General features: G+C 48.2%; 1 protein-coding gene across 7 annotated transcripts in view; it reads left to right on the top strand.

Annotated features, from left to right (window-relative positions):
• PACSIN2 (protein kinase C and casein kinase substrate in neurons 2) overlaps positions 1-12,048 on the top strand; it is a 909,220-nt gene that overhangs the window by 757,340 nt on the left and 139,832 nt on the right. For all 7 annotated transcript variants that reach the window (XM_069628223.1, XM_069628220.1, XM_069628219.1 and 4 more), the window contains one exon: positions 2,103-2,227. In XM_069628223.1, coding sequence (XP_069484324.1) covers positions 2,103-2,227 — 125 coding nt within the window. The remainder of the gene's footprint in view (positions 1-2,102; positions 2,228-12,048) is intronic.

Genomic DNA, 12,048 nt, shown 5'->3' on the forward strand with positions numbered 1-12,048 from the left:
GATTCTACTTGGACAGGACCAAGGGCTTCTGCAAATCAGACGCCCTGTTTGTCATTTTTCGAGACTCGGGCCTCCAATGCCTCCATATCCCGATGGATGGTCTGTGCCATCAAAGAAGCATATGAGGGACAGCACAAGCCGCTTCCGGCCAACATGCACACCCACTCAGTCGGGGCCAAGGCAGCAGCCATCACATTCCAGCGCCATGTCCCTTGGCAAGTCATAAGCAGGGCGGCCACTTGGGCCACTCCCTCGGCTTTCTGTATGCATTACTGTTTGGATGCCTGCTCTAGATCTGATGCGGCTTTCTGACAGACGGCTATCAGGAAAATATTTGCTTAAGGAGCGTCTCCTCTCCACCCTGGGGCTACATTCAGTTGTAATCGCCCATGCAGTATGAAGGAAAGGGGACGGGACGTAAGAGTAATTATAAGTTACTCACCGTAGTGACTTAACATACTCTTAGTCCTTAGTCCCCTTTTCTCCATACGTCCCTCCATCCTCCCACTAATAATACTGGTGTCATTAGGCAATGTTAAATCTATTGTCGATGCATCAATGGGGACTGAGGTGTGGCGCCGGAGGGCAGAGTCAGGGTAGCGCATGCTCCTGGGGCTGCACCCCCGTGCGCCTCTAAATTTAAAGGGGAAGAAGTTTTTTTTTGTGGTTCTGGTGAAAAATGTTCCGTCTCCTGTCCCTTGGATGGGGCGCCCCAGGCTGTATGGAGGAAAGGGGACTAAGGACTAAGAGAACGTTAGTCACTACGGTGAGTAACTTATAATTTCTGAACATTAAGACATAAGGCAATCATTCCTTTACAGTATCACTTAAATAAGTTTCGCTCAAAAAAAACATCTAAAATCTTTACACACATTTTTTCCAAACCTAAAAGATAAAAACAGCAATTGCTTTATAAAGGCTGAGAATACTCAAAATGGTTGTGATATTTTCCTAATATAAAACGATTACAGACATATTTGTTATTGCCATGGGGGTAATGGATTTTAGGAGTAGAGATAATGGGAAAGGAGTACTGATTGGTGTTCTAGATATTTCCCCCAAAGATTATTCTCTTTTTCCTTTGACATTGGGTGGTTTCTTTTAGCTTTGGCCTAAAATTTCTGGTTTTGGCATTGGTCCTTTCTATTTCTGGAGCCCTTGTTTTGCATTTTTGGGCGCCCTTGAGGATTGCTGGAGAAGTATCTTTCTTGGGCTGATGATGGGCTGCAGTAGCTGAGGGACCCATCCTTTTCCTCTTTCGAGGACTACAGCACTGAGCAGGTGCTGGCATCCAACCCCATGGTCCTCCCAGTCTCATAGCTCAACTCAAAGCATGTGCCTTCATATTGCATTCACAGCAACCAAGCACACTCCTCCCCTGCATGTAGTATGGAGGTTAGTTCAGGTAGGTGTCTCAGGCGGCAGTCAAGCTCACCAGCAAGTTTGGGCTCAGGATCAGGGATTTGTGCATTTATTGGGTGCTTTGGTTGGGAGGCCCAGTGGAGCTAGAAAGTGTCCCACAGGCCTTACATTGCCAATCATCGCAAATTCAAAAACATTGTACATCACAGTTTGCCACCAAATGCCTCTGGCTTCTTTCTTTTCCCTCACCGGTTTTTGTTTAGAGTTGGGTCCTCTATGTGATCATGCCTGAGCCCCTTCAGTTGTTCACCTATGGGACCCTCTGCTTCTCCGGATACAGCAGTCAGTCCACTCAGGTTGAAGTGGCTGCATCTTTGTCATCAATGTGTACCCCATATTCCCAGAAGGAAGGTTTCCCTGGGCCAATATCATGATACAACAGGATGACGGTCAAGAAATTCTAGGGATTGAGACATTCTTAGCTTGAGCCATGATTAGCCAAGCCAAGAGCGGCTTGGCTGGTCATTTACTTCTAACTGGAATAGACAGTTTTTGCCATGCAGGTATGGATAACACTCCTTCTACCCCAGCCTATCCTGATTGATGCAGGAACATTATTTTTGCTAATGTTATAAACAGTTTGAAAGAATTATTTATGAACTATTCTTTTGACTTACATTATGGCGACATAGTCCCACCTGATGCAGTTAATGACACTCTTACCTACCCATTTCTTGTAGGAGTGGTCAGCTGATCTGAATCGTACGCTCAGTAGGAGGGAGAAAAGAAAACCTGCAGATGGTGTGACTCTAACTGGCATCAACCAGACAGGAGAGCAAGTGTCTCAACAAAGTAAACACAGCAGGTAAGCCACATTGCTTGTTCATGCCTTTTGACTCTGAATAATCCAAAGAGGGAAATGGGTGTGGACCTTGATTTTATACTTCTTATCTACTGCTGTCATTGACCATCGGCGATCTGTTCTTTGTCAAAACATGTTCTCTTGTGTTTTGTTCACAACCGTCTACAGTGTAGTGCTGCTTCTAGATTATACTTATTGAACGTGTACAAGACCCTGTACTACTGCTTTCCATTGCAGTGATGCACATGAATAAGATTGGGACACAGTTAATGTTGGTTTGTGTAGAAATAGATAATTCACTATATTTTGTGAGATCCTTTCATAGACATTTCTATAAGCAACATTTATTGAGAATGTATTGTTGCATTTTTAGTATTGTCAAACTTTGACACCAACCTGTAGTATTTTTACAATCCAAATTCTGTCTGTTTTTTTTTCAATTCTTACTTCCAAATCCTATTGGGAGCAATTTTTGTATTTTACTCCCTATTTTTTTTAAGTTGGGAGTGAAATTATTTTTAGAGAGTAAAAGTGCATGTCAAATTCCCAATGAGAGTATCTTACAAACAGGGACAAATATGTTTTAACTGGAAAACAGAAATGTTTTTGTAATAATTGTTTCTTTGAACCTAGTTGTTAATGTATATTAAAGGATAGGGGCTTTACTACTTCTGATCAGGCAGTTATAATAGTAGTTTCGTTTGTGGTACTGCGTGCACTACTGGTCCAAACATGTCCATGGAGCTGGATGTGTGTAATGTAACTGAGGCATGGTATCACAGTTACAACACTAACACAATGGGTACAATTTGTAAAACCTTTAATTAAAATTGTTACGGTTGGAGAAACTCCTACTTTGCCCTATAACTAAGATGGGAGTAGTCTCGACCATCAAATAATAAATAATGCAGTCCTAGTGGAGTGTGTCAAATCAAAATGGACTATGCTAACAATACCTAATGCCTGCCCTATCCCTTGTACAAAAAAGTGTAAAAAAGAGAAATGTATGCAAAAGGAAAAACCAGTGTGCAAATGAATAAATGTGGTTGTACCAGCTCTCCTCCCCACGTTAGACCTCACGGAGTAAGGCTGTCCCTGTAAGCAGGATTGCACACTCTGGCTTAGCTTCCAACACAATAAGCAGTTCCAACACGTGGATCGAGGCCTGACCGACGAGGAGCGGAGCAGGTGGGAGAACGAGTTCAACCAGGTACTTGGCCTACAACTTATCCTTCAGCAATCAGCATAGCAGGGCAGGTTTATCCCGCAACCAGCTGGACAGAGTACGCACCGGACCCAGCAGTTGCCCGCTACCCCATCAACAGCACCGGCCTGCAAGGACAGGTTCCTTTAAAAGTTCCTCACTCTCATGAGAGCTCCTCAGATGGGGACCACGCTTAGGGAGGTGATCAGGGACATTCCTTCTTTGGCCCCTCCGCCGGCCCCTGTAGTCATTCCTCATATGGCTACTGCGCCGCAGGCCCCGGCGCAGCCACTGCTGCCCACACCAGCTCCTTTGATTCCAGATCCCCTGCCTCCCACGGTTCAGGCGGTTCTGCACCAGCCGCCACTGCAGCCTCCAGCTCCGGTCTCCACACTGCAGTCCTCGGCACCCAGCATTCTGCCACCCGCTCCGGACCAGCCGGACACCCTGGTGGACGCGGACGAGGAGGAGGACCCCGACACTCCATCATCAGCCAAGGCTTTGCACGAATGGCTCGCAGATTTGGCAGAGTACTTGGGGTGTCCTCAACCCGAGGTCGAACAACCGGAGGCGGGGGGTCCTGGCTGAGGTCCTCACTCTACGCTCTCTGATGCAGAAGGACGTTGTCGCCTCGGTCTAAAAGTGGTCACTCTGCCCAGCCTGTCAATCAGCACCTCGAAGGTAAGTATAGGCAAATGGAGGGGGATACAGTCTTGCCGTGAGCACACACTCAACCGCACTCTCGGGTGATCTCTGTGGCGTCACTCTAGTCAAAGCCTCAGTCATCCTCGGCCACCTTGTCCTCGGCGCTGCTAGCCAAGGAGGAGAAGATTTTGGAGGCGTACGGGAAGAAGCTTTATTCCAATGCTTCGCTGCATCTTAGTCAATCCAACTCCGATCCCATTATGGCAGCCGTTAACCAGAGGCTTTGGCAGGAAATATCTGACTTCCAGTCACAGGCCAGTCACATCAACGCCCCGACAAGGGCTGGGCGTTCGAGGGGTTCTGCCGCTTCCGAGAACAGGGGTTCAGACAACCTGACTGTTCTCTGAGTTAACACAGGCGTAAACAACAAAGGTGGTGGGGGGGTGTAAGGGCTTTTTTTCAGTCCCCCTCCTCCGCAACAGCCTCAGAGGGAAAGAAGGCATGACGCGTTCCTTCTGGTCCACGTGTTGCCGGTGGGGGCAAGCTAGCCCTTCACGCACAGTTTTGGCATCAGAAGTTCGTGGACCCCTGGATCCTCTCCGTAGTATCCAATGGGTACTGCTTACCGATCCCTCCCTCTCCTCCCTCCTCCCCTCCAATCCCACAGATTGGACAGCAACTCTGTTGGTGGAAATTTGGTCACTTGTTGAGAGCCAGGCCGTGGAAGAAGTCCCAGCCTCCCAGCGAGGATTGGGCTTCTGCTCCAGGATTTTCACCATACAAAAGAAGAACCAGGCCGGCCTGAGAGTTGTGTTGGACCTCTCCCTCCCTCTTCAAAAGTTCAAAATGGTTACGCCAGTACTCATTGCGGAGACATTATACAGGGGAGACTGGATGTGCTCTTTGGATCTGAAGGACGCTCATCTACACGTCCCAATGTAGCAGCCGCATTACTCCTTTCTGCGATTCAGGATCATGGGCTGCCATTTCCAATACAAGGTGCTACCCTTTGGCCTCAATTCAGCCCACAGGGTATTTACCTGGCTCACAAATGCAGTGGCAGCCCTCCCAGGGCGACCACGTCTACCCGTACATGGACGACTGGCTTGTCAGGGCGAGATCTCCGGAGGCGGTTCATCACGCTTCCTCTGCCCTTATGATCACACTCCACGAGCTAGGGTTTTCGATCAACATCAGGAAATCTCAGCTGCAGCCTACGCGGAGACTGACCTTTTTGTTTGCCTCATATGGGACACGAGCTCCAAGAGAGTTTTCCCCTCGGAGGACAAGATCACGGCCATCAAGAAGGCCACCACTCACTTTCTCACCCGAGAAGTGATCTTGGCCTGGTGGTGCCAACACATAAGGCAGCGGTCCTACTGGCCGTACCCCACACAGGACTCAAGATGAGGAGATTACAGCTGCACTTCGAAGCCTCATGGAATCAGGAGTGGGGCTCCCAAGCAGAACTGGTCAGCATTCCTCATTCTCTCCACCCGGACCTCACATGGTGGTACAGGGACTGCAACCTGCGGACGTGCAAGCCCTACCAGCATCTGACCTCGCAGTGTTCCTGGAGTCTGGACCCTGCAGGAGCAAGAGTTTCATATCAACTGGCTGGAGCTGAAAGCCATCTGGCTAGCTCTCAAAGCTTTCCTTCTGCTCATTGGTGGCAAGGTCATCCTCATCCAGACAGACAACTCCACCAGCATGTATTATGGCAACAAGCAGGGTCTCCTCCGCTGTGCAGCCTAGCGATCAGCATGTGGGAATGGGCCCTTGAGAACAACATCGACCTGACGGCCATCCACCTTCCGGGGGAGTCCAACCTGGAAGCGGACAGGCTCAGCAGACTCGGGGCAGACAATTTCGAGTGGCAAGTGAACTATCAGGTGCTGATGGAGAGCTTCAGCATATGGGGCATACTCTGGTGGTTCTTTTTGCCTCCTGTGACAACGGGAAGTGCCAGCAGGTCGCGACCTGGCCGGGGCAGGCCCCCGGCTCCTTGGGCGACGCATTTCAGATACAGTGGAACAGCATGATGGTGTATACCTTCCCTCCCACACCCCTGGTCCACAGGGTGATCTGCAAGATAAAGGAATCGCATCACCTCAGCATCATTCTGTTAGCTCTGTGCTGGCTGGCGAGACTGTGTTTAACGGGGCTTCTCAGCCTCTTGGACAGGCCACCCATTCACCTGTGGATGGGCCCAGCTCATCTTCTTGCGCAGCAGGGGGTCATCCATCCCGCTCCACAGAAAGTAACCCTCGCATTGTGGTTCCTGAGCAGGTCACGCTGTAGCACCTGAACCTGTCGGGGGCTAATCTAGACATCATTCAAGGTGCTAGGAGCAAGGCTGCTAGGAGCCAGTACAAGAGTAAACGGACTAGGTTCTGCCACTGGACAGACTCCAAGGAGATCAACCCGCTTATGTGCACGTTGGATGATGTGCTCTCCTTCTCGGCACACCTTGCTCACTCAGGCATGCAGGTGGACACATGCCACACCTATTTGGCAGCCATAAGGGCCTACAGAAATTCGGAGGAGGAGGTCTTCTCTTCCAACCCGGTGGTCAAGTGACATTTGACGGGCCTCACCTGGCTCTACCCGCCCATGAAGAAACCAGACTCTGTGTGGGACCTCAATCTAGTGTTGGACGCCTTGGCGCACAAACTATTCGAGCCAATGGCGTCTGCGGACATTAGGCTGGTCACTATTAAAACTGCCCGGTCGGTGGGTCTCGCCTCTGTTCGCACTCAGCGAGATCCAGGCTCTGGTGGCATCAGAACCCTATACTACTTTTCACAAGGATAAGGTGGTCCTGGGAACGCACCCTGCGTTCCTACCTAAGATAGTCTCTGCTTTCCATCTAAATGAGGAGATGGTCTTAGCTCCCTTTTTTGCCTATCCTAAGGACAAGGCTCAGAGGGTCATGCACTGTCTGGATGTCAGACACGCTCTCAAATTCTATCTGGACAGGACCAAAGGCTTCCGCAAGTCAGACGCCCTCTTTGTCACCTTCGGGGGGTCAACACCCGGTTATCAGGCATCCAAGGCCTCTATAGCAACGTGTATGGTTTCAGGCATCAAGGAGGCCTACGAGGGGCAGCACAAACCACTTCCAGCTAACATAAACGCCCACGCTGTCAGAGCCAAGGCCACAGCCGTCACCTTCCAGTCGCAGGTCCTGTGGCAAGTCATCAGCATTGCGGCCACCTGGGCCACCCCTTCGGCTTTCTGTAAGCACTACGGTTTGGACGTGGGCTCTGAATCCAATGTGGCTTTCGGTCAGGCGGTTCTTAGGAACTTGTTTTCTTAAGGAGGGTCTCCTCTCCACCCTGGGGCTACATTCAGTAGTAATCACCCATGCAGTATGGAGGAAAGGGGACAGGGCGGAAGAGTAATTAATAGTTACTCACCGTAGTGACTAACGTACTCAAAGTCCATAGTCCCCTTTCCCCCATACGTCCCACCATCCCCCCCCCTAATAATACTGGTGCCATTAGGCAATGTTAAATATTGTTGACGCGTCAATGAGGACTGAGGAGTGGCGCTGGTGGGCGGAATCAAGGGAGTGCATGCTCCCAGGGCCGCGCCTCTAAATTTAAAGGGGTAGAAGGTTTTTTCTGGTGAAAAAGGTTCCGTCTCCTGTCCCTAGCGAGGAATGCCCAAGCAGTATGGAGGAAAGGGGATTATGGACTAAGAGTATGTTAGTTACTATGATGAGTAACTATTAATTTTTACTTCAAAGTTCATTCATAGGTCTGCTTTTCCTTGTGTTTCACTCACACATGTGCAGCCTCCACTTGTGATATACTGTTGCTACTTTAAACGTTTAACACTCACCGGTCTTTCAAGTCGCTTTGCCAACTCACCGGATGTGTGCGTCTCTTCTTGGTTTTTACGATTCACAATTCACGAGTCAAGGTTAGTACCACAGGCTTGACCTTGCCTCCCCAGCTGGCGTTCTTGGAACACAATGCAATTTTCACTTGTGGGATCTGGCTTTCTCCACGTGTCTTTCGTGGCCTGTCGGAGGCAAAAACCTCCAGTAAGGAACTCCTGGGGTTTCCAACCCGCTGCTACCGTCCCTTGCTCCGTCATTCTGGTCCAGTAGGTTTGCCTTCGTCCTGGAAGCCCTGCTCGTACTCGTGTTCTGCCTTGCTCAGAGTATGTCTTTGGGCGCTGCCTTTTATTCGTGTGAGGAGAGCAAACTGGTATCGGGTGTATGCACCATTAAGGGCCTGACTTTGCCTGACCCGCTTAGCGGGACATGTCCAGTACGATGTGTGTAAGTGGATGTTGTTACTTTGTCACCCTCTTCCTCTGCCTAGTGTTTGTGTAAAAAGGGGTGGGGGGGATGAGCCGTTGGGACCTCAGAGCATCCTAAAACATAGGATAGGTTGGATAAACAAAGTCAGGGGGAATGCCGCATCTCACCATCAGCTATCTCATCCCCACTCCCTGCAAATCCCTTACCCAGGTGATCCTCCCGCACTGGCCCACCCCCAGGGTCTGGCTCCAAAGGTGATGGCCATACCCTGGCCACCTGTGAGAGAGATCCCTGGGGTCTAGTGGGTGAAACACCCTCTGGTTTCTCACAGTAAGCAGGTGCAAAAGGTCCTATTTATTTATTTGAATTTATAGAGCGCACAGCAGCCCTGAGGCATTGTGGCGCTGTTACAGAATATTTACTTAAACAACAGCATTAGGGAAAACAGAGTCATGAAAACAGTGTTGACAAGGTACATGAACCATGATGTGGAGGTGTTCAAGGTTACAAGGGAACATCATAGAGCAGACAATGGAACAAAAAAAGAAAAAAATCATCAGGTACGTCTAGTTAAAGAGCTTGGTTTTGAGTGCCTTTCTAAATGCCATGAGCGAGCAAGTCCACCTCACCTTTTGGTTTTGCTTTTACTGTGGTAAGCCATGCAGACCATCACTGGGATATTTCTGAAGGCTCCCACTGTTCATTCTGTTACGAGTTATCCAATCAGGGGTTCTAAGAAACCTAAAAGCCATTAGGGGACATCACTAATGTACACCAAACCTAAGATTTCCTTGGAGGATGTGGGACTTATCAAATGATGGAGGTCAGTTCTGAACAATAGCCCTTTGGAAAATGTGAAGGTAGCTATTGCAATCGCCCATTCCCAATGTGATCTGAGGTTCTCGCTACCTACCACCACCAGCCATTTCACTTCCTTCTCCCCAAGGGTTGATTTGATTGCAGCAGCGCCAGTCTGTATGTTGAGCACCATACTCGTCTCCTATTGAGATTTTCAGATCTCTGGCAGATTTCATAATCCATCTCCACAGAATTGGTGTCTGAAGTATTTTCCTCCTTTTTGGCGCCAACAGGAGGCGATACCAGGCTCATATCCCCGTTTGGGTAACTAGTTCTTGACAAGCTCCAGAACCATATGTTTGCCTCGGCCATGGAAAACTTGATTTGGGCGGTGCACACATTGGTTCCCTCCTGACAGGACCTGCCACCACACCCCTGGTGAAACCCAGCTATCCCGCTCCTGGCTTGGTTCCGCCTTTGAGCATCCCCATTAGCAATTGTCCTATTTAAACTTTTGTACCTCCTCCGAATCTCAGAATCAACTTTGCCAACAAGATCTGGGGCCTTGGGAGGTTTCTGTGGCTTTTTATCTAGAGATGGAGGATCCAGTGGCAGTAAGGGATGCAAAGGAGCAGTATTCATTGGGGGTAAAAGTTTAATGAAAATAAAAATTCTCTCTCCGCCTTTGGGGATGCTCAAAGGCGGAGAGAGAGAGAATTTTTATTTTCATTTTGTTTTTAATTTGAGGGGTCCCCCCAACCCCACTGTTTTTACCCTTATAACACCACCCCATCCCGACCCATTTGAACCCCTTTATCCGACTACCCTTTATTTAATGTTTTTCGGTATTATGGTCCACTCTGAAATTTACCGCTCTGTGATGTTTTAGATATATTGACTGGATACCCTCCTGTAGTACAAACAAGCTCTGTTGTTTTTCAGAACTGTCTAACGCCAGGCCGGTTGCAGTGAACCAACCCAAATCTGCTCTTCATCAAATGTACATGGTTTGGTGTTCCAATCAGGAAGCCTGACTCTGGGCAATGAAACTCCCAACACAAAGCCAAAGAAAGTGCTGGAACCTCCTATTTTATACATGACATACTCCCCTTACCCATGTAGAAGCTGCTCAAGAAAAAGGACTAACCCTTAAATCAACCAATAGTTTGAATAGGCTGTGTGCGAATGATCAGAAGGATGCATACCGGCATAGCCCAAGTTGGACACCTCGCAGGCAATTTGAGGTTTTCCATAAGGGACAAGCAATATTTCAAGATACTGCCCTTTGGCTTCAGTCTTGGCCTGAAACGTTTACATGAAACTGATGCCAGTGGAGGCCCCCGGCACCTGGAAGCAGGTCATACACATGTCACTACTTGGAAGATTGACCTGTCAGCACCTAGTCCCTGGCAGAGGATTCTTCGAGTCTTCCCTCTGTGACGAATCGTAGGATACAGTCTTTTCTCCCCATGGGGAAGCCTTTCCCTGTGAGGCTAGGGAGGTGAGCTGGCTATGTGATAAACTTCCTAGGGTTCGAGGAAAGCGGTACCTCACCAGGAGGAACTCCCCCTGTGTGAACAAGGAACTCCCTGCCCAATCCACCTATACACCACTGTTGATAAAAACTACTGGAAGAAGACAGGAAGAATCAGTGGATATTTGTTATATCCACTGATTTGTTATTATGATATTGCTCCCTTAAGAAATACTTGTGTTGTACTTAGATGAATAAAACCATTAAAGTTAATATAGAGTGCAAGTATAACACAGAAGAAGAACTTTAAAGGTACGCTTATTTAAGGAGTCACTCGTGTTTTCATGCCAAAAACTAAACTTTAAAGGTCCGTATCCGGAATTAGAGAAGCCTCCTTCAGAATCATGAAGACGCCCAATTTTTCCTTAGTTTAATGTAAGGGATGGAAACAGGTTTTGACACAGGACGATGGACACATTATTTTACAAGACATCCTGACAGTCATTAGTGTTTTTTTTTGAGGTAGGGCAACCCCTCATAGAAATAGGATAAGATGGGCTTTTTGTTTCTTTATTTTTGTAATAAAAGTATTTGCCAACAAGCATGCCACCACTGTGTCAGACTCGGACCTCTGCACCCATACAGCCAGCATTGAATTGTTTGCATCTACTCCTTTCCTTTAATTCCCAAAATGGTGACAAAGTTCAGGCACTTAAGATACTGCACAATGTGGACCTTTTCCAGTTTTTGGTGAGCCCTTCCTTAATCCGGTCAGAGGCACCTGACTTGCTTTATCAGCAGAAGGACTTGTTCTATATCCCTCCCCACAGTTGCTGAACTTGGCAATGCAGTTCCTAAACAATTGACATGGGAAACCTGGATTTATTGGAGGAAACCTTGGATAACATTGTAGGAGCCGAAAAAGAACAAAGTCTCAGTATTGCATCTCTTTACTTACCGAGATGAAGTATGGTCTTGCTGATCTGGCCAGGCTGGCCATCCAGGTGGACGACAAACCCTATCAGTCGGCCATTGCAGCATACAGGAATTTGGAGGAAGGTGTTCTCTTTTCACCCTTTGAAAGCTTCTTACATTTCTTTCTTAATTTTACATATGAACGTTACAGTGCTGGCCAACAAACCCTTCAAACCTATAGCTTCAGAGCTGAGCGTGGTCTTCTGGAAGACTGTGTCTAGTTGTAATCGCACCAGGGCACTGTTTTTGAAGAAACCTTTCACTGTCTTTCAGAGACACTGGTGCTTATGATGCACCATTATGTCAGGCCTAAGTTATCTGATTTCGGTGTAAACCCAGAGGCTTTCTTTTCAAACCCATTTCATAGGCATGGAGGACTTTGAGCAAACTGGATGCATATAGAGCCCTTCAGTTCTACTTGGACTAGGTAAACTGCCTTCATTTGTCGCATTGGC

This window comes from Ambystoma mexicanum, chromosome 12, assembly GCF_040938575.1.
Source record: "Ambystoma mexicanum isolate Mex_15411 chromosome 12, UKY_AmexF1_1, whole genome shotgun sequence".
NCBI classification, from domain to species: domain Eukaryota; kingdom Metazoa; phylum Chordata; class Amphibia; order Caudata; family Ambystomatidae; genus Ambystoma; species Ambystoma mexicanum.